At 51.7% G+C, this 27,492-nt stretch overlaps 1 protein-coding gene across 2 annotated transcripts; it reads right to left on the bottom strand.

Moving 5' to 3' along the window:
* On the bottom strand, positions 1-27,221 carry LOC144133588 (uncharacterized). Of its 2 annotated transcripts, XM_077666782.1 has the most exons (7): positions 27,138-27,221; positions 26,946-26,991; positions 25,029-25,183; positions 24,298-24,351; positions 23,891-23,974; positions 21,283-21,492; positions 1-299 (listed from the first exon to the last, which is right to left on the bottom strand). In XM_077666782.1, exons 1-7 carry the CDS (start codon positions 27,208-27,210, stop codon positions 70-72), a joined length of 852 nt encoding a protein of 283 aa, XP_077522908.1. In that variant the 5' UTR covers positions 27,211-27,221; the 3' UTR covers positions 1-69. The 2 variants fall into 2 exon arrangements, with proteins under 2 accessions (XP_077522908.1, XP_077522909.1); XM_077666783.1 differs by lacking the exon at positions 24,298-24,351.
* Positions 27,222-27,492: the final 271 nt, after the last annotated feature.

The following is a 27,492-nucleotide window of genomic DNA, read 5'->3' as shown; positions in this document are numbered from 1 at the left end:
GCAGTCTGGGCACATGTTCAAGACAGCATACGCCGCATGCCACGATCTGGCCACGCTGTATTTCGGCACCTACCATCGGCGTTCGTCAAGGCACGCCAATCGACATTCTCGGAGCGTGGAGAAGCCCCCGTCCGTGCAGCTTCCGTGTAGCGACACGCAGCGTCCATCCTCGAAGACGAAATTTGACGACCTCCGGTGGCCCAGAGCGCACGGTCTGAACGAAGGGCCGACGTTGCACCGACGTGAACCGCTATGCGTCGTCCCGGCTGAAGTTTCTTTGCTCGGGGATGGCGTCGAATCTGCAGGAAGCGCGAATAAAGAGCATTACACTCGATTGTGGCGCAGCTCTCGAGTAAACTAGAGTAAAGGCTTTGCCAAAAATTTCCAGACAACTGGTTTTAGTTCTGGAGCGTACTGTGAGTCCTGTTTAGCATTGCTAGGGATCCAAATCCTTCCAGAGAGAGAAATTTTCGTCCTCACATGTCCGGTCCTTCGGCATCGAACAGGTTCTAAAGAACACCATGACAAATCTGAAAAACGTTGCAAATATTCTTGACAAGGGCTGCACATCACGAGGCTAACATCTCCAGTTGTCGTTAAAGGTTTCCTCTTCTCATTCGAGACCATTCACCTTGTACAACTCCGTGGAACGTACAGTGCTGCTTAAAAGTTAATGCGAATAGGAAAAAAATGCAGAAGTACTTGCTGTTGGGCTAGTTAGTTCATCATGAAGTTGAATGGCGCAAAGGAACGAACACTGGACGGACGGACGGACGGACGGACGGACGGACGGACGGACGGACGGACGGACGGACGGACGGACGGACGGACGGACGGACGGACGGACGGACGGATGGATGGATGGATGGATGGATGGATGGATGGATGGATGGATGGATGGACGGACGGACGGACGGACGGACGGACGGATGGATGGATGGATGGATGGATGGATGGATGGATGGATGGATGGATGGATGGATGGATGGATGGATGGATGGATGGATGGATGGATGGATGGATGGATGGATGGATGGATGGATGGATGGATGGAGTGATGGATGGATGGATGGATGGATGGATAAAACTATTTTCTAACGGATAAGGCGATCTACCCACCCCAGACATGCAGGTCAGGGAGCGGGCGCCGCCGCCTCAGATGCCGGCTGGGAGGTCTTGGGCCCCAGCAGCCTCTTCAGCCAGTTGGACGAGCAGGAGCTGGAGCACAGTGTCCGAGCTGCGCAGCAGGGTCTCCCAGGTGTCTCTACTGTCTATATTTTGCGTCCCCTCGGAAGAGTACGGGCATTCCCACATTATGTGGTCGACGGTCCCTCTCGCGCCACAAAGATTGCATTTATCGCTCCTGGCCCCGGGAATATGTGGTTCGCCATAACCGGGCGCGGGTACGTATAAGTTTGCAGTCGCCTCCACACGACTGCTTCTCTGTTGTCTAATTACGGATCTGGTAGGGGTACCAGCCTACGCTCCCATCTGTAATCCTTCGTGATCTCCCCGTATTTTACAAACAGAGGAAGACACATACACAGAAAGAGCGCCTAGGCGCTCTTGTTTGTTCCTTTGCGCCATTCAACCTTATAACAAAATGCATCAATGGAACAAAAGGAAAATGAGGCAAGACAACCAAAATACGTCATTTATGTCTCCTCAATTCGTCCCACTGTGTCCCCGCTCTATATTTACCAATTTTTCATTCATTTCCCTCCCGCATGCGCTAAGTTAAAGTGTACTAGAAGGGGGCAGTGGGCTTACTCTCCAGCCAAGCTCCCACTGGCGGGCGCGCCGGAAATGTCAACGATTTTTGCTTCACGCACGTGCTCCAACACGGTCGACACGGCCCGCTACAGTGAAGTTGACATCAGCGCCGCGCCGCGGCCTTTCGGCATAAAAACGCTAACTAATGAATTCCTTTGCAGATCATGTACGGAGCGTCCGTCAGCCGTTTCCCTCATAAAAGTAGGTTCAGGAATTAAAGCAGCGCGTACATATATGTGAGCGACCGAGCAGCGCCGACCAGCACGAAGCTACAGTGAAGTTGCTGGCTGGTGGCGCCACCTTTCGTACTTGACATGAACGGCATCAGGGAACGACGGGCAGTGAGCCCACTGCCTTAGCGGTCGAGTTCACTCTTGTAGTCTGGCATTAAGTTGCCAGACAACATTTACCGCTGGGCAGTTCTCGCGAATCGGTAATGCGTCCCCGACTGCCGAAGACACGGCCCGCTACAGTGAAGTTGACATCAGCGCCGCGCCGCGGCCTTTCGGCATAAAAACGCTAACTAATGAATTCCTTTGCAGATCATGTACGGAGCGTCCGTCAGCCGTTTCCCTCATAAAAGTAGGTTCAGGAATTAAAGCAGCGCGTACATATATGTGAGCGACCGAGCAGCGCCGACCAGCACGAAGCTACAGTGAAGTTGCTGGTGGCGCCACCTTTCGTACTTGACATGAACGGCATCAGGGAACGACGGGCAGTGAGCCCACTGCCTTAGCGGTCGAGTTCACTCTTGTAGTCTGGCATTAAGTTGCCAGACAACATTTACCGCTGGGCAGTTCTCGCGAATCGGTAATGCGTCCCCGACTGCCGAAGGGGAACGCGGTCGCGTGCAGGTTCGAACGAAACAACAAAGAGATCAGACAAAACAAACGTGCGCCGTGCGATGTCAGTGCACGTTAAAGATCCCCAGGTGGTCGAAATTATTCCGGAGCCCTCCACTACGGCACCTCTCTCTTCCTTTCTTCTTTCACTCCCTCCTTTATCCCTTCCCTTACGGCGCGGTTCAGGTGTCCAACGATATATGAGACAGATACTGCGCCATTTCCTTTCCCTCAAAAACCAATTATATAAACAAACGAAGCCGTATTTATAATTTAAAGGAAAAGAGCCGATGCGAAACGAAAACAAGAAAAACACACACTCAACAGGCGTACAACGTTACAGAATAAAGGAAAGAGTTCAAGTACTGAGCATGCAGGTGAAGCGGGGATGCCTTGCAGACAGGGCGGACACGGGTGGATGTAGTGCGACACCTCACTGGCGTTGCGTCGAAGAAAGCGTCGGAAGCCAGGTTCGACTACTGATCCGGAGTTCCCGGGTTCGAACCCGACCGCGGCGGCTGCGTTTTTATGGGGGAAAAACGCTAAGGCGCCCGTGTGCTGTGCGATGTCAGTGCACGTTAAAGATCCCCAGGTGGTCGAAATTATGCCGGAGCCCTCCACTACGGCACCTATTCTTCCTTTCTTCTTTCACTCCCTCCTTTATGCCTTCCCTTACGGCGCGGTTCAGGTGTTCAAAGATATATGAGACAGATACTGCGCCATTTCCTTTCCCCCCCAAAAAACCAATTATAAGCCAGGTGGCATTAGGAGCGGAGTGGACTGCAGGAAGACACCGGTGGTCTTCCGTCAACAGCCTGAAGAACTTGGCAGCAGCAGGCGTCCCGAAACGCCGGAGGCTTAAAGCAGGCAATCCAAGAGTGTCTTTCGGCAGCACGGCCCCTCAGTCCATCGGCTGCCACCTTCACGCTGGCAATGGACGCAGGAGGCTTGCGTCAGTGATCCAAGGGAGGCCTCTCAGCAGCACGGACCCAATGTCCGTCGGCTATTACCTCCACGATTGAACGACATGAGCTACGCTGCGCTGCCTCCCTTCACACCTCGGTTTCCTGACACGTCACTCTCCGCTCCTCGTGCTCGCCACGCTCTTCGTTGTCGTCGCTCGCACACACCATTCGCACGCGCACACGCGCAACGCTGGGCTGGCACGCGCAGCGCTCTGCTGTCCGACGCAACACTGTCGACGCACTGCGTTCAGAAATATATAATTGGTTTTTTGGGGGAAAGGAAATGGCGCAGTATCTGTCTCATATATCGTTGGACACCTGAACCGCGCCGTAAGGGAAAGGATAAAGGAGGGAGTGAAAGAAGAAAGGAAGAAGAGGTGCCGTAGTGGAGGGCTCCGGAATAATTTCGACCACCTGGGGATCTTTAACGTGCACTGACATCGCACAGCACACGGGCGCCTTAGCGTTTTTCCTCCATAAAAACGCAGCCGCCGCGGTCGGGTTCGAACCCGGGAACTCCGGATCAGTAGTCGAGCGCCGTAACCACTGAGCCACCGCGGCGGGGCTTCAAAAATCCCCCGACGATTTCGTGTGCACATCACAGCAGTAGAGTCCATGAAGCCTCTGGGGAAAAAAATTTGGAGGACGCTTAAGCTTCGCCTTTCAGAGCAGGACGCGACAGCGTGTTGCAGCATTGCCAAGGAAGCCACGGAACGCCATCATCCTTCGGTGCGACCCCTTGCCCAGGCAATTTTATGAAAGGAAACATATCTTGGTGGTCACCCGAATCACGCCGTAAGGCAAGGAAAATGAAAATAAATCTTTTTAAGGAAAGGAAAGGACGCCTGTCTCACATATCTCGGTAGACACCCGAACCGGGCCGTAAGGGAAGGAAAATCCCTGACCTTAAGCGTGCTTCCCATGCAAGCGAAAATACCAGCGAATCCTGTCGCCGTGACGTAAAATCCTGTTTCGACCCGTCGCGGCGGCTCGGCCGGTCAGAGTGAACAGGTACCAATAATAATAATAATAATAATTGGTTTTGGGGGAAAAGAAATGGCGCAGTATCTGTCTCATATATCGTTGGACACCTGAACCGCGCCGTAAGGGAAGGGATAAAGGAAGGAGTGAAAGAAGAAAGGAAGAAAGAGGTGCCGTAGTGGAGTGCTCAGGAATAATTTCGACCACCTGGGGATCTTTAGCGTGCACTGACATCGCACAGCACACGGGCGCCTTAGCGTTTTCCTCCATAGGCGGCTCCAAATACGCACCTTACCCCCCCCCCCCCCCCCTTATATACGCGCTCGCTATCACCAAGCCCACACAGACCCCTCCTGTACCCTCTGCCACCACCCCAAAGCCACTCTCGATCATATCCTTTTCCTCTGTCCGGCGGATCCTCCCCCGCGGGGCCTGGAGCACCTTACCACTTGGGAGGCTTGGGAGACCCTACTGCGCTCCGAGGACCCTGCCAAGCAAGCCATCGCCACAGGCCGGGCTGCCAGCGTCATGAGCCTCCGGGACATGAACGTTTGAGTGCAGTGGGGCCGTGTGGGGGCCCAAGGACCTGCGCGCCCTAACCTCCCCTGTGTGTAATAACGTTTCCACCACCACCTTTCCTCCATAAAAACGCAGGGTTCCAACAAGTTGGAAATTTTCGCAGCGATAGCGCGATAGCTCCGCCCTCTGACGAATGACTGCACAGCGGAAAAGCCACGTGACAAGAGGATTCGTGCGGGAAAGACAGTTTGTTTACTACACGTGCTTCCGACACGCACGTACTAACTTAAAAATGATATTACTGGCAACAAAATAAGCAGTAATTGATATTTAACAAAAGAGGCTTATTTACTTCTTAACTTCTTAACAAAATTTGAGCAATCTTGAAAAAATAATGCATGAACGTTGGCCATGTTGATGGTTGCAAACCACCGGAACCAACCGCGAGCTCTTATTCTTTGCCAGCAACACTGGGATTCGAAGCGCCAGTAAACGCTTTGGAGCGACGCATGTGAAACGGTACCTTGCGAAAAGCATCGCTGCGCTGAGCTGCTGGTTGCTCAGTTCGATCAATCGCTTGCATGTGAACCGCCCTTTGCGGCGCGGTTCAAATGTACACCGAGATGCGCCATTTTTCGCTCACGGCCAAAGACGCCTACGACACCGGATGTTGTTTGACACGAGCTCCTTAACGCTGTCGCGTTAAAATTACGCGTACGATCGATGTAACTGATGCATCATGTTGTCATAGCGCGCACACTGTGACTCAAGCTTCACGTTAAAGATCCCCAGGCGTTCTAAATTATTCCGGAGCCCTCCACTACGGCACCTCTTTCTTCCTTTATCCCTTCCCTTACGGCGCGGTTCAGGTTTCAGCCGATATGCGAGACAGATACTGCGCCATTTCCTTTCCCCAAAAACCGATGTTAATTTTATTCCCATGTTGCTTCATGCGACCCTGCTGAGGTGGTTGAAATCCCCCGCCGTTTCATTCTGCACATCAGATGGCGCTTCGTTGCGAAAGCAACACTACGCCAGTCAGCCAGCCACCTCGGCTCGTCGCGTGGTCGCACTTCAGCCGTATGCCGCATGCCGTGGCCGACGAACGACCTTGAGCCGTCGTTGCCTAGTAACACCGCAGCCACGCTCTAACAGATGGCGCCGCCGTCGACGCCGCTGCCGTCGCCCCTCGCTCCACCAGATGTGCTCCGCTAGGGTAGAGGGAGAGGTGTCGCCTCGCGGGGTATATATATATATATATATATATATATATATATATATATATATATATATATATATATATATATATATATATATATATATATATATATATATATATATATATATATATATATATATATATATATATATATATATATATCACCAAAAATTGAAGAAACATAACATGATTTGATTCACGACGTTTCGGGACCAGCCTTTTTCGAGTGTATTACAGCGTTTGAAACACGCAGCTTTTATAGAGCGTGCGCGAGGTACAAAGTTACAGCAAAGCTCGAGTTCAAAAAACTAAAGGGGGGGGGGGGGGAAGAGACCCGGAAGAACAAAATTTTTTTACAAATATATATCAGTATTGCACTGCCTCCGGCATTGGCCCGGGGCATATTAGCGCGGCGCGTCTTTTCTTTCACTCTTTACTCACCTATCCTTTACCCCTCCTACTTTCTGCACGCGGCAGCATAGAGTTGCTTACTATTAACTAGAGGGAAAGCTGGCGCCCCGCCTATGGGAGTTTGCATCGAGCTTCCTCGAGACAACCTGTACCACCATGGGCGCTCTAAGCATCATGGGGCGGAGAGCTACCGACTGCAGAACCACAACTTTTGGCCAAAAAAATAATGAAAACAAACGTTGTTCGATAATCAAGAATGTCCTAACATTCAATATCCTGTCTATATATTGCAACAAACAGGGAGAAAAGCATGTAAATGCAAAGTTTGCCCAAAATAAGCGATGGCTTGCTCTCTTATTGGCCTAGCATTGCAGACCACAAAAGCCAATAATTCGTGCTTAACAGGAGCGCTTTTAAAAAGAAATATGTTTTTGAAAAAAAATGTTGTCGCTTCAACAATTTAAAAGGTTTTTCTACAGCATTTCGGAAAACAAAAACCTTTTATTGGCGTCGTGTGTGGTTGCGTTCTCGCTACTATGGCTTTTGCACACTACTTTTACGCCGAAGTGGTCTGCGCGCGGAGCGGGCCGTGGATACGGAATGGGACATATCTGTAACGCCACTCTGTGTTCCTGAAAAAAAACCTACTGTCCTGCACCAAGCAGCTCATCGCACCATGATGCTTTGCGCACCCATGGAGGTACAGGTGCAGCGCCGCCAGCTTTCCCTCTTGTTAATAGTAAGAAACTCTATTAGCGGCAGCGAGCGTGGCTGCGAGCGTGGCTCAGCTTGAGCCAGTAGGCAGGCCCATGCACTTTCCTTTTCCTTCTTCGTCTCGGCAACATCAGTCAGTCAGTGTATTGTACCTGGAGCCTGATACCTCATCAGGTGATACCTGGCACCTAATTTAATATCTGCTGGTGGTCCTTGAACCCAAGATCTTAGACACTTTTTGGAATATGGCGGAGTGCTAGACGCATCCTGGCACGGGTCGGCCCGGTATTGCACTGCCTACGGGATCGGCCCAGGGCCTATGGGCCTATTAGCGCGCGGCGTCTTTTCGTTCTATCTTTCCTTTCCTCTCCTATCCTTTAACTCTCCTACTTTCTGCACGCGGCAGCGAGGGTGGCTGGGCTTGAGCCAGTAGGCAGGCCCGTGCACTTTCCTTTCTTCCTGCCAACAACAGCAGCAGAAGCAGTGTATTGCAGTCTTTATTGTTTTTTTTTGGGGGGGGGGGAAAGAAAATGGCGCAGTATCTGTCTCATATATCGTTGGACACCTGAACCGCGCCGTAAGGGAAGGGATAAAGGAGGGAGTGAAAGAAGAAAGGAAGAAGAGGTGCCGTAGTGGAGGGCTGCAGTCTTTATGGAGTGCGCGGAAGAGACGCAACTACGACAGAACGAAGCGAGGAAGAGAAAACGCGCTCAAGAGACGCCAGAATAACGCGCCGCACGACTGGAGAAGCGTCGTAACGAAGATGCGGCTAGAAGTCGTACCACGTTCCGGAGTTACTCTTCAACGCCAGAAACGAGAGCCTAATGTGCCGGCCCCTGACTGTGCAGGCCAGCAGCAGCCCACGGCTACTGAGAAGGCTACAGTCCGCACTCAAACTTCAGGCGAAGAAGACACTGGCTGCCAAGAGGACCAGCTTGAGGCCCTCATAGAGAGCGAGTTCTATAAGTCCGGCGCGCTAGAAAAAACTCTTGATAAGGCAGCATCCAAAGGCTCGAGTCTGACGGCTGAAATCGCCTTCGCCCAGGCTGCGGAGGACAAGGAGGACGACAAACTAGTTCCTTTTCTTGCAGAGAACGGCAGCTCAGTGCTGCCAAGGCGGAGCTGCTGCAGATTGAGGAATGGCTCACAAGAGTCACCAAGGAGAGAGAATAACTGCGGAATACTCTGCTAGTCCGTGAGGCGGAAGGAGGATTGGAACCCGCCAGTGCGCCTACACCTCCTGACACTGCTGCGAGCAAGGAGAAGGAGGAGGATGAGGAGGAGAAGGCACCACGCATGGCTGGCTGCCGACGACGACCGGTCCCCGTCAGCTCAACCCGGGCGCTTGCAGGTGGTTAGGGCACCTGTCGACGTCCTCTCTTGGCCATGGGAACTCCCCCAGGACGGCCAGCCTCCCCTCAAACCAACTCCCCCTGGACGCCTTCTTTCGGGGTGGCGTTGGCAGTATTCCTGTGGCTTTGGTTCTTGTGGATAGAGGCGCCATTAAGCTTAATAACCCGCATGCGGTCCAGGCTGCGTTGCAGGCGATTTCGCCTCTCGTTTTAAAGATCAGCGACGTCCGGCAGTTCCGCAGAGGAGACGTTTTGTGTAGGTCGGCAGACCAGGCCTGCATCATGGATTTACTAAAGTGCACCTCATTTGGAAGCCAGTCGGTGAGCGCGTTTATCCCGCCGCACTTGGCGTACTCTAAAAGACCAGTGCGAGGTGTTTACTCGCGGCCCTGTCCTACGGAGACGCTGGAGAAATTTAATCTCTCCTGCAGGGGTGATTTCCGTGCATCGTTGCACCCGGGTAGTTGAGGGAGTGTGAAGATTCCAACAGAAACGGTAACTGCTACCTTTGCTGGTACCTTCATGTCCATCTGAGCTGAAGGTGTGGCCCTGGTTTTCATGGTTGACCAGTGCACCTCAAGGCCACTTCAACGCCGCAATTGCTGGAGATTTGCTCACAGTGCGAACGCCTGTAAATCCCGCTCAAGGTGCTGTCCGTGTGGTGAAAGTCATGACCGCGAAGGAAGTTGTCCAAAAGATGAGATGTGCTGCTTGTTCAGCGGTAGCCACTCAGCAACATTTTCCAATTGTCCTGCGAGGGTTGAGGAGGTAAAGGTGTTGGAGGTGCTAGAAAAGCGCCGGTGCTCTAGGTGCGAGGCCGTGGCGATTGTTAAGCAGAGGACTTACGGATACTGAAGTGTGGCAGCACGGCAGACTGCTGTGGTGGATTCCAGTCTGTCAGATACTATTGCTGCAGCGGTAGAGAAGGCTATGGCAAAGGCCATGAATCGTTTGGTGGTATCAGTAACAGGGAGCATCTCGCAAGCCATGATGTCGCAGATCTTCTCTTTAATACTAAACTCCAATGCTGCGATGATGTCATCAGTGGATCATGCTGTAGCTCCTGTACAGATGCGGAGAAGCCTTCTCTTGTTTCAGTTAAGCCTCAAAAAGAGCGCACGCCTCCAACCTGTGCCCCTGAAGTCGCGATCGGAGCAATTGTTGGTGTGTTGAGATGGTGGAGCTCGATGTTCGAGCTCACAAACGTAGCCGGTCTCCTATGGCCGTTGTTGGACCGTCTAGCTGCCCTCATTCCAAAACAAAAAAAAAGAATAATTCAGGAATTACTCTTAACCAGAGCATTTTGGAAAAGGCAGTTGCTGCTGCAGATCTCTCGGTAGAAGAGGGTCTATGAGAGTACTGCAGTGGAACTGCCGTTCCATTCAGTCAGCTTACACTGATTTAACAAGTCTTTGAAATCGCTTTTCACCTCACGTAATCGCACTTCAAGAAACCTGGTTGTCTAAAAAGTTTTCATTTCATATGGAAAATTACCGAATATTTAGGATTGATCGCCCATCCGGGGGGGGGGGGGGGTTGCTTTTGTTAGTGTCATCCATATTTTGTCACAGGGCAGGCTTGGTGTTTCAGCGTGTGGACGTCCATTGCGAAATTCAGGCAGTGGATCTTTCAATTTCTGGATGTCATCCCATTACAGTCGCGAATGTATATTTTCCATCTGGAGTTCATGACACGCGTCCGTTAGATTCCTTAGTCTCTGTCAGCAGGTCGCATGTGTTGCTGGCCGGGGACTTCAATTCGCACCACTTGACTTGGGGATTTCGAACAGACCAGTGCGGTTCGCGCTTATGGGATTGGGCCTGTGTGAATAACCTATACGGTAAAAACTCGGGTTTTCCGACTTTCTCCGTGGTCAATAGCGATCAGCATTAGATTTAACGTTTTCAACCGCAGGGGTAACAATTTCCTCCTGGAGTCCTGTTGACTCTGCAACAAACAGTGATCATTATCCAATCACTTTTTAAATTGCGTGTCCGATGACTTCTATCAGCGGGTTCAGCTGCACCCTAGTCAATTATGACAAGTTCTAGAATTCACTAAGTCCGGAACTGAAAACTTTGCCGAATGTGTCTCCGGAGAGCAGAGTGTTAGGCATATGCTCCGCTATAGATCGGGTGCGGCAGCAGTCAGAATTTATAGCCCGGGATAGTAAGGGTACTTCTCAAAGCCCTTGGTGGAATGCAGAATGTTCAAAGGATTACAGGCAGCGCAAGGCAGCCTGGAAGAAACTAATACATAATCAATGCCCCCGGAATCAGATCGATTATAAATTTTTCGCAGCTACCTTTAAGCGCACAGACGCTCGGGCAAAGAAAGACTACGATGAAGAGAATTATGACTATTTATCAAAATCGAATAACAGACAAGCCTTGTTTCGCTTCCTGAGGTCAGGCTGCCACCAGCTCACAACATTCCCTCTAATGTGCTGACCCCTGCAGGGCTTGCAAAGTCATTAGAGGAAATTGGCAGTGGCCTGAGACAGTTTTTCGACTGTTCTTTCCCGCCCACTAAGACTGGGGAATCACTATGATGACTTTGTAAATGTCTCTGTTTATGAGCTCTCCCAAGTTATAAACCGTCTACTTCTGCAGCTCCTGGCACTGAGCGTGTCACCTCTGCGACGATTAAAATACTTTTCGATGAACCCCCCAACGATCTATTGGAGCTGGTAAATTACTGTATCAGAACCCCGTGGATTCCGGATGTATGGGGTATTTCAAAAGCTGTCCCAGTGCTTAAAAAGCAAGGCGAAGGGTTGGTCTTACATAATATTCGACCAATTTCTTTGACATCGAATCTGATGAAACTGGTTGAACGCACGCTGTATGAACGAACCATGCCCATCATTACTGAAAAGGGGCTGCTAAACCCCTGTCAGATTGGTTTTAAGCCTAGGTGCTCCATACGGCGTGCCCATACTGACCTCGAAAGCCGTGCCCGGCTGGCTCGCCGGCGTCTTCAGTATGCTGCGCTTGTAACTCTTGACATCTCGAAAGCCTCTGATGTACAGGCTACAGACCCTGGGCTTGCCAAGTTATTTTGTGCGATGGTGGCAAGCTTTCCTGGCTGACAGGCAATTTTATTGTTGTAAACGTGGGGTTTCTACAAGAAAATTTCGTCAATCTAGAGGTGTGCCTCAAGGTGCAGTTCTCTCCCCTGCACTTTTCAACCTCTTGCTCAGTTCTATTTCGACCACTCCGTACGTGACTACATGCGTGTATGCAGACGATATAGCTTTCTTTGCTGCTGGGAGTGACTTACATTCTTTTTACATGTTGTTACAGTCGTATTTAAATGCGCTTGACCGATGGTTATCTGAAATCCACTTATGTCTTAGGGTGAACGAGTGTGCGTTGTTAGCTTTTTCGATTTCTCATCAGGTAAACATTTCACTGGCTTATCGACATCACGTGATTCCACAGGTATGTTCTCTAATGTATCTCGAGGTAACATATGACATCTCCCTCTCTCTTAGTGGACACATATAGATCAGGTTGCTGCAAAAGGGGTTCGGGCGGTTGGTCTTCTGCGTAGGCTGAGTAACCCAGGCTGCGGTATGCGCAGACACGCTCTTCTGATGATTTACAAAATGTCTATCCGGCCTACCTTAGAATTTGTCTGCGTTCTGTTTTCGGGAGCGGCTGCATACAAACTGCGCCCACTTCTGCATTTAGAGCGTGAATCAGTGCGCCTCTGTTTGGGTCTCCCTAAATACGTGGTCAACAATGTTTTGTACCTTGAAGTGCGGGTGCCGCCCCTTACTGTAAGGTTTCGCCTGCTGACGGTACAAAGTTTCCTAAAATTTTTCGCTTCAGAGCAGCATGAATCCCAGTTGATTTTCCTAGGGCAGCGAGCGGAGTTCTTGGGTGTCGGATGGTGTCGACTTCAAACTCCCAGTTGAGTTCCTTTTACCCCTTTCTCTTCTTTGATGTCAGCCCGAAGGGGAAAGGTAGAAGTTGTTGGATGCCGACGTCTTGAGGTTCTAAACTTGCTCAGTCACATTACTCGTGGAACTTCAGGAAGTAAACTGTTTAATCACACATAAAATAGCTAAACAGAACGGAAGGTACAACAAGGAGAACAACTATGTACATAGTGATTGATCCGCAGAGTGACCAGACGAAATCAACCCCCGGTCCCACCAAAACGTCTTCTTTTAATTCCTAAGTCCCCGCCCTCAGTGGGGACACCAACCAATTAGGTCAAAACACAAGCACGCATCCAATCAAGGACCGGGGAAAGGAAAACACATCCAATAAAACACATGGGAGAGGAAAACACATTGAAAAAGAGACAGAGGAGCTTAAAACACGCCCAATCAAAGATTGGGGAGAGGGGACAGGTCACTGTCACGAATACTAACAATTCCCCTCTCGGATCACTCCATCCTCCCCCGCGGGGCGGCATGATTACTCGCTTAAAGAGCATGCGAGGGCCGCACAGATTGTCGAAAGCCGTGCCACTTAAGCGCCACCGCTCCCCAATTCTTCCTGATGCCTCACGTGCACAGGAAGTGCCTGGCAGTCATATGGAGCTGATAAGCGCTCACAGTGAACATGAGGAACGCGTCTTCAAAATTGCCTCCTAGCCACACGCTGAACGACCGCCGCCCGGGTAATGGCCTTGGGCAGCGTCGCCGCGGTAGGGATGAAAAGGCGACGCGCCTTCGTTGCTGCTTCTCGGAGCGGGCTGCGAACAATGGGGCCCGGCCAAGCTGGGTCGTCTGCGCACCCCGAACTCCCCTCCGTCGCCGTCCGCTTGACTCGTTAGTTCCATGTGGAGTCAAAAGGAAATGGATCACAGCGTACGCACTCTTGTCCACATACAGGCGGCGTTCCGTACGTGATTACTTGAGGCTCCGGATGTGTCCAAGCCAGCCGCGCACGACACCTCCCCACCAAGTGTGCTGCATAACATCTTGGAATGAAGCACACACAGAAAACCGAAACAGACCAACGTGCCGCGGGCCCGGAGCCGAAGAAGCACCACCTGCCGCTGCCGAACCATATGCGTTGCCAAAGCCTCAGGGTACACCTCCATAAATGACATAACTCCAGGCCCCGGATACCCCCACGCCTCTAGTTGGCAGCTACGAGTCGCGACATTGCATCGGCATTAGCGTTTTGCTCCCCCTTTTTGTGCTTGACCCGGATATCGAATCTCTGCAGAGCGAGTGCCCAGCGTGTCAGCTTGGCGCTGTGCGGACTACTCAGAGTCAAATATTTGAGCGGGTTATGGTCCGTTATGACCCTAATTTGTGCGCCACACAACCAGACTTCAAGTCGCCCTAATGCCCAAATGATGACATAAGCCTCCTTCTCGATAGTCGCCCAGCGGGTCTGAGCCGGGCTTAGCTTTTTGCTCAGAAAAGCGATGGGCTGCTCGCGGCCCTCGTCATCGCACTGGGCAAGGCAGGCACCCACCGCGTAGTCCGAAGCATCGGTTGCGAGCACGAACTCCTTACTTGGGTCAGGCGCATGAAGTGAGGATGCGCTCTTCAAGCAAGCTTTCACCTCATCAAAAGCTTTCTGCGCCTCGTCATCCCATGGGAGCCGCTGCGGTGTCCGCCTGTTAGTTAAGCTCGTCAGTGGGAGCACGACGCGAGAATAGTCGGGGACATATTGTCGGTAATAGTTAGCTAAGGCCAGAAAGCTTCTGAGCTCCTTCTTTGTTTGGGGCCTCGGCATCTCGTCTATTGCCTTGACCTTTCCTGGATTAGCGCTGTGCTTCCCCGACCCAACCACATGGCCCAAAAATTCGACTTCTCGTCTCGCGAAATGACATTTGCCTGCGTTCACGGTGAACCCGGCGGCTGCGATCGAAGCGAGCACCGCCCGAACGTGCCTCAAATGCTCCTCCCAGGTGTCTGAATAAATCGCGAGGTCATCTATGTAGGCGCATGCGTACTCGCGGTGCGGTGCTAGTACCTGGTTTATGACCCTCTGAAATGTCGAACTCGCATTTCGAAGGCCGAAGGGCATGACCCTCCATGCGTACTGCCCCACCGGAGTGACGAATGCCGTGAGGGCCTGTGCCTGCTCGTCAAGGGATATTTGGCAATAGCCTCTCAGCATGTCTATTAGGCTGATGAAGTTGGCCTTCGCTACTCGGAACAGCAGCTCGGACGGTAGGCTCATCGGGAAGGCGTCCTGCTCGGTTATCGCATTCAACTTCCGATAATCGCAGCACAGGCGCAGCCCCCCATCTTTTTTAGCGACGCAAACCACTGGGTGAGCATGAGGACTCTCAACGGGATATATTAGTCCCCACTCCAGGAGCTCATCTACTTGCCTCTCCACTTCCTTCCGATATGCCATCGGGACCTTGTACGCATGGCCAGCCCGTGGCTGCGCACCCTCCTTTAGCACGATTTTGTGCGCTCCTAGCGTGCATTTGCCGGGCCTACTGCTGAAAACCTGGCCATTCTCCTCGATCAGTGCCTCTAGATCTCGGCGCTGCGCTTCGTTCAAATGTTCGAGAGCACCCGGCGGCAGCGCGTCGCCTGGCACTGAGCGCATGGGGAACGTGGGCACGTCGCCGAACTCCGCGTCGCCCTCGAATATCACCCCTACTACATTCACCCGTGCGTGGTATGCTCTGAGCTTGTTTGCGTGGACAGTCCGACATGTGCCATTGTCGAGCTTGATCAGATAACTGTATGGGCGCGTCTTCCGCATTACCGTCACAGGCCCCGTCCACTTGGACATCAACTTTCCCTCGCCATCCCTTTCAAGCAACAACACCTGCTGCCCATCTGTGAAGTGTTTATCGACAGCGCGCAAGTTGTATTGTCCAGTGTACCTGCGTTGCGCTACCGTGCTGTTGTTACTAGCCTTTGCGTTTGCCTCGGCCAGCTTCTCGCGCAAAGCTGACAGGTACTCTGCCGCCGGCGTTGCCAAAGAATCTGGTACTGCCCAGTCTCCCGTCCAAGTTTTTTGGAGAATGGATAGCGGTCCGGTCGGTATTCTGCCATACATTAACTCAAACGGCGACTGCCCGGTCGTCTCATTAGGGACCTCTCTGTAAGCCCAGAGCAAGAATGGCACAAGCCTATCCCAGTCACGTCCGTGCTCCTGAATAATCTGGAATAGCATGGATTTGAATGTTCCATTCCAGCGCTCGACCAGACCGTTGCTTTGAGGGTGGTCCGGCGTGGAAAACCTCGGAGAGGCGCCCAATTTTCTGAGAAGCTCTTGTGTAAGCTTTGCGGTAAAATTTGTGCCCTGGTCACAGCACACTGTTTCAGGGACTCCCAGGCGCGCGAATACTTGCAGAAGAGCGTCACACGTGGCCTTAGCGGTCAGCGCTTTTAAACACACGACTTCGGGCCAACGCGTGTTCATGTCCACTACACAAAGTGCATAGCGGTGCCCTCGAGCTGACGGTGGTTCTATCGGTCCTATGCAGTCGATGTTTACCACTTGGAATGCGGCCTCTGGTCTAGCGATCGGCGCGATCGGCACTCGATCTGCTGTGCGTGCACGCGACTTCACCTGACATGAGTGGCATGAGCGGCAGTACTGCTTCACGTCGCGTGTGACCCCGGGCCAGAAGAATGAAGCCTTTATCCGCTGAAGCGTCTTCCGCTCGCCGAGATGACCTGCCCACACTGAGTCGTGCGCCATTTTTAACACCTCTGCGCGTCGCTCGGTTGGGAGGACAAGCTGAGTACATGGATGCCCAGCAACAGGCTCCTGGTGGAACAAAAGCTCGTCCCGGACCGCCATGCCGTGTGTTCCCTCTCTAGCCTGAGCCCACGCTTGCTGGAGTGATTCGTCTCCAATCTGCGCCTCGCGAAACCGTTGCCGCGTCGTCTGTGCCACCGCGGTTTCCCCTTCGCTGCAATCTGCTGCTACCGCGCCCGCTAGAACCTCGTCAACCCGCTTCTCCCTCTCTTCGATTTCTTCGTCAGAACCCTCGGCTTCTCCCTGTTCTTGCGCATGGACACGATCGCTCAGAAGCTGTTCATAGTCTTCGGGAGTGATTAACGCGCTTATCCCAGTTATAAGCTCGTCTGTGACTGCACACAGTATGCCCCGCTCCGACGGGTCAAATGATACTCGGGGTGCTCCCTGAGTTGTTACTAGGGGAACGTACGCCAGCTCCGCGACAACCTGCTTTCCGAAAGCCCCGGTGAGTTTTATTGTTGCCCCCGCGCATTCATATCGCGGCACGAGCGACCTGCGGATGACCGTGATGTCGGCCCCTGAGTCAATGCGCGCACTTATAGCGTTCCCGGTACTCAACAAAGTCACCTCTCTGGCGCTGACCTTCTCCTCCGCGGGCTGCCTTTCCACTGAGCCGTGCACTGTCTCCCTGTCATGCAAGGGGACCGATATTCGGGCGATTACTGATTTCTGGTCTGCGCGTCCGCCCCCCATGTCTGGCTTTTCCGCGGTTTGTCTTTTCGGGCAAAATCTTGCGATGTGCCCATGCCCGTGGCAATGGAAACACTGTCCACGTCCCCGGGGCCGCGTGTTGTTTGGTCGGGACTGGGTTCCGTCGCGCTGTGTTACCTCGACTGCCTCGTTCGTCGCCACCGCCGCGCTCGCTGCTTTCCCGACCTTATATCTTCGGCTTTCGTCGTGGTTTTCTGCCAGCGTGACAATCTCACTAGGTTTTAGGAACCCTGGCTTATCATTTAGAGCAACGTGCGCTCTCGCCTCTGCACTGAGGGCTTCCTTTAGTCGGTCCGCGACGGCTAGCAGTTTGAACTCCTCTAACGAAGTTACCTGACAGCTGTTTAAATAGTATTCCAGGTAGTTCTGCAGGCGTACCGCAAACTGCTCCCACGTCTCATTTGGGTTTTTGCTCGCGGATGAGTAAAGACGCTTGTATTCGGCGGAAGTGAGCCTCAAGCCGTCTAACACTTTAGCTTTCAGGAGTGCGTACTCGCTCCTTTCCTCTGCGGACAACCGCGTGAGTAGCATGCGTGCCCTCTCGCTTAGGTGTGGCAAAACTAGTCCAGCCCACCACTGGGTTGGAGCTTCGTATGACCCCAACGTGGCCTCTACGTCCTCGAACCACCCTGGTACCAGGGCCTCTTGAAGCGGCATCGGCGTGAGGACGCCTTTCATAAGGTTAGCAAATTTCAACCTTCTGTCCTCGTCCATTCTTCCGCTCGCTCCCGCGCTCTCACCAAGCCCACCCGCTGTTCCGCTCTGCTTAAGATTCAGCCTTGTATTTTCCAAAGCCAACCGCTCCTTTTCCACCGCTAGTTCAGCAATTCGTAATTGCACTTGCAACTCGGTCATTTGTTGCACCGGCGCGCTAACTGTCAGAGGGTGCGTCGGACCCTCATTTGCCTGACTCGCGGCTGCCAACTCTCCGTTTCCTGCCCCGTTCTCCATCTCTTTCTGTTTAACACTGTCACTTCTCAAAACCCAAGGCTTTGGCATAAGCACAAGCCCGACAGAAACAGAAAGGTACTCGCCTGGCTACCGAAGCTCCGCTTTACGAGGCTGCCGGTGCCCCAGCATGGAAGACTGGCCCGGAAGTTGGTCGCTGCGCCGCACGGTCCCGGTTGGAACTCGTCTCCTTGATCCGCGTCGTCGTCGGCTCCTCCTGATCAACAGCGCCCTCCTTGACCCTGGTCACCTGGTTCCTTCAGCTGCCCGCTGACTTGGACCTTCAGCGTCACGTCGGCGTTGACCAGCTGTCACTCTTCAAATCTTCTCCTCTGGACGTGGCACGCTATAGCTCGTCCGCCGCCTTGTACTTCCGCCCTCCTTCAGTTGCCTCGAGTAGGAAGACGTCGCATTTCTGTCGACTGCGCCAGTTGAGTTCCTTTTACCCCTTTCTCTTCTTTGATGTCAGCCCGAAGGGGAAAGGTAGAAGTTGTTGGATGCCGACGTCTTGAGGTTCTAAACTTGCTCAGTCACATTACTCGTGGAACTTCAGGAAGTAAACTGTTTAATCACACATAAAATAGCTAAACAGAACGGAAGGTACAACAAGGAGAACAACTATGTACATAGTGATTGATCCGCAGAGTGACCAGACGAAATCAACCCCCGGTCCCACCAAAACGTCTTCTTTTAATCCCTAAGTCCCCGCCCTCAGTGGGGACACCAACCAATTAGGTCAAAACACAAGCACGCATCCAATCAAGGACCGGGGAAAGGAAAACACATGCAAAAAAACACATGGGAGAGGAAAACACATTGAAAAAGAGACAGAGGAGCGTAAAACACGCCCAATCAAAGATTGGGGAGAGGGGACAGGTCACTGTAACGAATACTAACAATTCCCCTCTCGGATCACTCCATCCTCCCCCGCGGGGCGGCATGATTACTCGCTTAAAGAGCATGCGAGGGCCGCACAGATTGTCGAAAGCCGTGCCACTTAAGCGCCACCGCTCCCCAATTCTTCCTGATGCCTCACGTGCACAGGAAGTGCCTGGCAGTCATATGGAGCTGATAAGCGCTCACAGTGAACATGAGGAACGCGTCTTCAAAATTGCCTCCTAGCCACACGCTGAACGACCGCCGCCCGGGTAATGGCCTTGGGCAGCGTCGCCGCGGTAGGGATGAAAAGGCGACGCGCCTTCGTCGCTGCTTCTCGGAGCGGGCTGCGAACAATGGGGCCCGGCCAAGCTGGGTCGTCTGCGCACCCCGAACTCCCCTCCGTCGCCGTCCGCTTGACTCGTTAGTTCCATGTGGAGTCAAAAGGAAATGGATCACAGCGTACGCACTCTTGTCCACATACAGGCGGCGTTCCGTACGTGATTACTTGAGGCTCCGGATGTGTCCAAGCCAGCCGCGCACGACACTCCCCAAATCTGTTTCTTTGAATCCTTGCTTGGCCCGCTAAATGTGCCTGAAATTGTTCCGGTGCGGCACATCCCCTCAATCGTGGACATGATCTAAGATGATATGTTTCCACGTAATACCAAACTACGGCCTTTCTCATTGCTAAACGATATGTTGCAAGACTACTTGATGACCTTCTGCTCACATCTTGCAATTGCGACTGATGCCCCGGTGTGTGAAGAAATGGCAGGTGTAGGCATTTACTCCCAGTCCCTTGACTGGTATTTTTCCCTCCGTTTTCAAGATTTTACTCCTATTTAGCTGGCCGAGTTTCTAGCAGTGGTTCTTACTCTGCGCAAGATACCAAACTCTTTATCCGCGGTAATAATAATGACGGACTCATTATCCTCACGCACTTCCCTGTGTGCGTCTCCTGAATCGCAGCCCTTTCGAATGCTAAAATTTCTGATCCCTCGACATGCCAAATCAATTCGATTTGTTTGGGTTCCTGGGCGCAGGGGTTTTTTATTAAATGAATCAGCTGGTGCTTTAGCGAAGGCAGCCCTGAGTGGTCCGATTGTTGACCGCCTTCCAACCAGTGCTTACATAACGGCGGCACGATTTCGTACGTACACTTTAATGAAAGAATTTGGCGCATCATCGCTTACTTCATTGGACGATTTTCAGCGCCTCCTGTTCCCTTGGAGGAGTACTTACTCCCAGGCTATTCAGCAAATTTGAAGTTTCCTTCACGCGACTAGGTTGCCAGGTGCCGCATCTAAATTTTTACCTCTACAGGCCTGGTCTGGCGATCTCCCCATTGTGTCCGTATTGTGCTGAGCCGGAAACAATAGAGCACTTTCTTCTCTACTGTCGTTGCTACTCATCGCTCAGGAGGCGACTGTTACAAGTTCCATTACAGAATCTCAGTTTGTGTCTGTCTTCTGCGGTTGTTCTGTCTCTTGGCGCTTCTATGCTTGGCCATACCAACGGGAATGTTTGCTCTGCAGTCCAAATTATCTTCTAGAAACAAAACATCTACTATCATAAGCTTTCGTATTCGGGTAATTCCTTTTCACAATTCCTACATTTTTTATTTTTTCCTCCTTTTTTCTTGTACTCACTCCCTTGCCTAAATTTAAGCTTGTTAGACGCCATAACCACCTGCAACCACCTCTGTCACGGAAACTGATTTGCGCAATTTTTGAGGTCATCCTATGCTTGCCGCATTCAATCTGCACTGCAAAGAGTCACCGCCTGGTTATGTCCAATCCCCCATGTGGGTATGTGCCATTTTGTGAGGCAAACAACAACAAAAGAGACAGGCTATGGCGACTAGAAGGGGAAGTATAATAATACGCGGTATGGTAGGCCACGGCTGCGGCGTAGTGGTCTAATTGAGCGGCCAGCGAAGCTGATCTGTTCGCGCCGCCGACGGCTCGAATCCCTTTCTCGGCCTATTCAGTTTCCCACCCCGACAATTCGTTACATAGACGCCAGACGCCGGGATTTTACTCAAACGAGACTTCTGTCCTATCGCGTATTAAGAACAACCTTCGTCCTATTCGCTCCGCACTCTACAGGAGCTTCGCTACCCATGACTCAGCAGCAGTGGGTGGGGAATGGCATTAACAGAGGCGCGCAATCCGCCTTTCACTCACTGACGCCAGTAAGCACTCCCTCCCCCAGCACTGGGCGCGAGCCAATCCGTCGTCCGATGAAACAGACACTCACGACGAGAGCAGGCAGCCTCACATTCGCGCATCGTCCGGAATCGGTTGGGCCCTGCCAGGCAGCGGTTCGCCTCGGGTGGCAGCTGCACGCAGGAACCTCCTCCTCCCTGCGCACCGCGGCGCTGCTGGGAGTGGTGCACCCTGAACGTCATGTCCCTCAGCGAGCAGGGACGCAGCTCGGCCGACGCGCAGCGAGGCTCCTGTGCCTTTTCTGCACGATCATTGAGCGAGCACTTTTCTTTGGCGTTCCCTCAAAGCACATTCCGTCTTCGTCTCAAACCGATCGAAGGCATACAGTCGGAAAGGCCTGCAAATCCGCAGGATTTTTCCGTCGAAACGCGCGTTCTTTTCTGCAAGCAACCCGAGAAGTTTGTTTTTTTTTACGAAACTTATCAATGGTCAGTATTCCAGTATGCTAGCAAAGTGCATTCCATTTTGTTCTTATCTTTACATAGTACACTTGCGTGAAATACACATTTGAAGTTCTTATCTATGTACCACTACTTCTGTATTCAGACCTTCAGACCTTGGCGGCTTGATACGTACTTGGAAGGTCATTTAAACATCGTAACTTCGGTACAACAAGGGCTAAAGAAGGTTCTAATTTTGGAATCATTAGACCACCGCAGAACCAAGCAAAGGCTCAAACTTTTCCTTAATATATACTACTTCGACATTGGCATTCCACGCGAAACATATATCTTCAAACCATATTACGCATCCTCAATATTTGACCACGATAAAAAAGTTCGTGATTGTTAACACAGGAGGTCCGCATAAAGGAACTTTTTTTCTCCGAAAACCATTCGTCAATGGAACCGTTTTCGCGCCGTTGTTACGGCTATCGCATCAAACGAATCGTTCTATTCCGCTTGGAGCCAGGTCACGTCATTTCATCGTTATACAGTCGATTCCCGCTACAACAAAATTCACGGGGTGCGGGAAAAATTTCGTTGAAGCAGAAATTTCGTTGAGGGGAAAACACCCCAAAAACACTGCCAGGTTGGACAACATAGTCCTAAAACATCATCAGGATCGTTGACAGCGTGCTCTGTGAGATGCCAAAGCCCGCTGCAACATCTCCCTTTTTCCGGCCGTTGGATGCCGCGCTGATAATTCGTGCCTTCTGTTCAAGACAAAGGAACTTCCGCTTCCTAGTTAAAGTCGCCATGCTCGTTTCGATTGCAGCTCACAAGCACCAGTGAAAAAAAAAAAAAAACTAGGGCAAACGCGCTGCTGCCGTTGCCAGGCTGCTCTGTCCTTTGGCGACGGATTAGTTGCGGCTCTCCATGGCTTGGAAGAAGACGGGAGCTTGTACCCGCGCCTTGCCGCAAGGCAGCCAGCCCGATTGTCATCGCCACTAAGAAAATGGCGATCTTCATGTGCGTTTGAATGAGCGGATCAATTGGTTTGGCGAAACAAAGCAGCGTAGTCCTACGGAACTACACAGATGGGCGGCGATATGCTTCTTTTATCGTACGATAGATTTTTAAACCCAGCTACGTATAGCAAAAATTTCGTTAAAGCGGAAACACGCCCGAAAAACGGTTCGTTGTGATAAATTTGTGCCATTACTTTCTACGGCGAGCTGACGGGCAAGTGGAAATATTTCGTTGAAGCGACGTTCGTTGTAGCGCGGTTCGACTGTATCCGCAGCTTTGTTTGTGCGCAGCTGCCGGGCGTCGGGAGTGTATTCCAGTTTGTTCTTATCTTTGCATAGAATATACTTGCGTGAAATACACATTTGAAGTTTTTACGTACCATTACTTCTGCATTTCCGTGTGCATTGCGTTGATAATTTTTTTTCATTAAAATACTCATTTTTTGGGGTGAACTGGACAGCTGAGGCTGTATGTGTCATTAGTTCTGCATATACATCTGTACTACGTCGATGTTTAGGCTAAGGTTTATGGGTGTTTTACGTCCCAAAGCAACTCGGGCTATGAGGGACGCCGTAGTGGAGGGTCCGGAAATTTCGACCACCTGGGGTTCTTTAAGGTGCACTGACATCGCACAGTACATGGGCCTCTAGAATTTCGCCTCCATCGAAATTCGACCGCCGCGGCCGGGATCGAACCCGCGTCTTTCGGGTCAGCAGCCGAGCGCCGTAACCACTCAGCCACCGCGGCGGCACGTCGATGTTTGTTATTCTTTTCACTTATTTTGTATATGACGGTGCTGCTTTTTTTTTACATTTACCAGCATTTATGTGTTATATGTGTCGACTCCCCCCCTTAAATACCAAATTGGAGCTGTCGGTATACGATGAACAAATAAAATAAATCGATATTATAATACCGCCATGGCGGAATGTAACTGGCATGACATGTTTGTACCGCAGGTTGTGCTTTCCTTCTTTCCCTACCTCTGGCGGTCGCCTCAGCACGCTTCCAAAGGGGATTAAAGACCAACGACTTACTGCTGCTGGTTATATATTCAGAACAGTAGCCTTGTATCCGGATAACGTTTCTCGTCGTGTCTAAGACAGTCTACACAGTCGAGCTGGTTGAGAGTCAGTGCTCCAAGTGCTCTCGCAACGTGTCCTGGTTAAGGTCACAAGGCTACGCGCCTCTTTGTACGTCCGCTCTACAGCCGCGATTTGCACTCACCTGCAGTGACATCAGGCTCGGCAGGGTAAGGCAGATGTGTGTCAGCCTTTCGACGGCCGAGTGTTTGGTTCCAGGTGCTCGTTGCTGCGGATGTGAGAAGTAATTCAATATGAAATAAATTGCCAAGTGCTCGTCTGCGCGACGCGATAAAGTTAGCAAAAGCTGTCGCCGTGCTGCTGCCCGCGTTTTTGTAATGACGAAGAGCTACAACCCAGTCCAAGACCTTCCGCTAACCTGGCTAACCCAAACGATCGCAACGGACTCAGTCCCGTGCCTGGCGCTGGTCACGTGGGGCAGCTGGTCGGGTAATAACATGTGGCAGGCTGCTGACGGTCTACAATGTTGATTTGAACGCGTTGGTGTTCAGAAAGAATATCGGAGAACTACAACGGAAGCGCAATGCTTACTCGCTTCCATTACGACGGTGTCGCCACCTCCCGGACAGATGGCGCTCCTGCCACCTCGAGTAGCCAAAAATTTTCCACAGGCCACAGCGCCAGGTAGCAAGGTGTGCAGTAAGGAAAGAAAAGAAAAGAGACACAGCGAAGCTGTAAAGCCCAGCATGTTCAAAAACGAATTAACCGTCCTTTTACAAAAGAAAAAGGAATAAAGTAGAAGCTGCATGAACCTGACTGTTATCAGCAACTGGCTTACCTCAACTTCCTGACAAATGCCTCTTGGGCAGGTCTTGCGATTTTTTTTGTGTGTGTATGTGTTCTCACTAGAAGTAATTATGCAATAATTCAAGCAGGCATGGCTTCTGCATTTTACGTCTGAACCTCACAGATCTATTTTGCTTATATATATATATATATATTTACGTGATTAGGGCGGTAATGTTTCTTGTAGCTTTTTTCCTCCATTCCTTATGGCACCTCACGGGATAGAATAAATAGCCACTCAATACGTACGCAACAACCCCTATCCACTGGCAGCCGCGGCCATCCCGTCCCTGGAAATTTCCGAATCTCGCGTCCTCAATTGCATGCCTTGTCGGCTACATTTCCAAAACTTCAGCGGCACCTTCCCTAGCCTGCAGCCAAATTCAAAATACATATGCGGCCGGTGCTTTCTCGAGGTCGACGCTCGAGTTCACAGTCCTCGGGAGCAGTCGAGAAGAGGCCACGCAGCCACTCACAGCGCGGACTGTCGTCGTCGTCGAAGGCCATGAATCGGACGGAGAGGCAGAGGAAGAGGAAGGCGCCGCCGGCCACCGCCAGGACGACGCGGTACAGCCGGCCCAGGGCGCCTCCCAGCCGAGGGGCCGACGGGAAGAGGGACTCGAGGCTCCGCCTGCTCCGTGGGGAACAGAGAAGCCCATCCTTAAGGACGCTTGGGGCTACCCGATGTTACGAGGCTGGCCTCCCAAGGTCCGTGTGTTGCTCCCACTGTGGTGCCCAAGTTATCTCCAGTGGTACGTGAAGAGAGCAGACGGCAAATCGATGTGCACCCACCAGCATTACGTGGCCACGCGTTATCATCTGACAACACTGGGAACTGACCTGAGGCCGCCTAGTGTTTACGGAGGAAGTCAAGCGAGGCGTGAATTTAGAGAGAAAAAGATAGCCAAATTAGGCATTTCAAAAATATTGCGACGAAGAAGACGAAGCTGGCAGTGGCGCGGGACGGAGCGCTCGCGCTAGGCCAGCGGTCATTAAATCACCCCATTGCCACCAGTCAACCCGTCTCATTCTTCGGCTGGCCGCCACGTAACAACATATAGGGGAAAAAATAAACAAGGGGCAGAATCATAGGCCAGGTGTCGCAAGCTGCCGCCCGATTCAAAGGGCAAAGCCATACCATCCATCCATCCGTCTGTTCATTCATTCATTCATTCATTCATTCATTCATTCATTCATTCATTCATTCACCCAACCATCCACCACCCACCCATCCATCCACCCACCCATCTAGCAGCCAGTTAGCCAGTAGACAAGATAGACGCTGTGAGAGGTGCAGCTCTTGCTCTCGTGTAAATGTTTTCTTTGAATTAAACTTATTAAAGTAATGTTTAGTTAAAATCTACCTGTGTGGCTTCGAGCGACATACACGACCGCGCGGCAGACACGTCTATAGCGGGTAGAAAATTCCGCACGCAAGCATTTTGCCGCTTCGACAGGCGCTTGTTAACAGCTGCAAGGGAGCATCACAGGCCGCCACTAAGTGACATGACGATCCACTGCAGCCTGCTCCTTATGTGGCTCTTTGTACTTGCATCTTAGACGGTCACCATTTCATCGTCATCGTCACCATCAGCGTTACTGCGCCCACTGCAGGGCAAAGGCCTCTCCCACGTCTCTCCAATCAACCCTGCCCTGTGCCAACTGCGACCACCGTATCCCCGCAAACTTCATAACCTCATCCGCCCGCCTGATAATGACAAAACGGATCTGGCCGGCTCAAAGCCGCACTATAAGCGTTGTAGGCGATGACGTTGTAGCGGGAATTTTGGTTGCTCCTGGGTTGTTCAATAGACACCATAACAGTACATTAGTGTTCTTCACCTTCATAAACAAGAAGCAACCACCATCGCGATTACTGAGGAATTGAGCCGCTCAGGAATCGAGTGGTGCGAAGCACACAGTTTCATATGCTTAACTGATTTAGAGTCGGGGCTGGAATCAAACGCTGATGCGTAAGCTCGGCAAGGGTAAACACAGAACTTGGACAGCTGACTAACAAGAAAAAAGAGGGGGTCGCTGATTTCAATGCTTGCTTGAGTCCGGCTCGAGCGAGCCGTGCTTATGTTTTGCTGCTTATTCCCTCAATTCAAACACGTTCGCCGAGAACCATGCATGAGCTGCAACGATGATAAGTAGCTCTTGCAAGGACGCCTGTTTCTGTCCAAATCACCGAAAGCAGCAAGGGTCACTGCAGGTCGTCATTACACCTTTTTTAAGTCGTTTTCTCGCGGAGATCTTTCGGCTTCCAGCGGTTAACATCAGCATTAAGAGTCGTATCACGGACGCTCAGAGATAAAGACTCCCCGCAAAAACAAGTCAAACGTGCTCGCGCAAGTATAAATTCGATTACACAAAAAGCCCGTCTCACTTACACCACTAAAGGGAAGACGCTAATGTTGCTGGATGATTGGAGGCTTCCTGCGTGCACAAAGAAGAAAAAAAAGATACAGATCTGAAAGAAGCGAAAGCTTCCGCCATGACTCTATGTCGGTCCTTCCACGCGGCTTGATTCAAGGCCCGCGCCGAGTCAAAGCGTGAAGTCAATTAGTGAAATGTAAACAAACCGGTCGCGACTTCTTTGTGCGGGCTTGCCTGCTTCTGGCCACAGGCGGCGGGTCTCGTATCGCCAGCCCGCATCGTGTGGGTGCCGTCTGTTGCCTCTCGACTTGACTTTCGGCTTCCGTTCTGGCCCGTGGTGCTGATGCCCCTATCGATAGCCCTTGGCATCAGCGACCTTCAAGCAATAAGGCTGCAGGTGATTTTCTTCCTGCGCAAGTGAACTTTTTTGCCCGTATTTATATCTCCTTTTTTTCCTGCCTTACCTGTATCTGTTTCGCGACGCGGTTGTTCTGACCTTATAGAGAACTCATGTGGCGCGGTAAGGCGCAAATGAGAAACAGAATGGTTGGCTGACGTGAA

The sequence above is a fragment of the Amblyomma americanum genome, chromosome 5, assembly GCF_052857255.1.
Source record: "Amblyomma americanum isolate KBUSLIRL-KWMA chromosome 5, ASM5285725v1, whole genome shotgun sequence".
Classification (NCBI taxonomy): Eukaryota; Metazoa; Arthropoda; class Arachnida; order Ixodida; family Ixodidae; genus Amblyomma; species Amblyomma americanum.
Note: the sequence above shows the minus strand (reverse complement) of the source record. Positions and strands in the feature narration are given on the sequence as shown.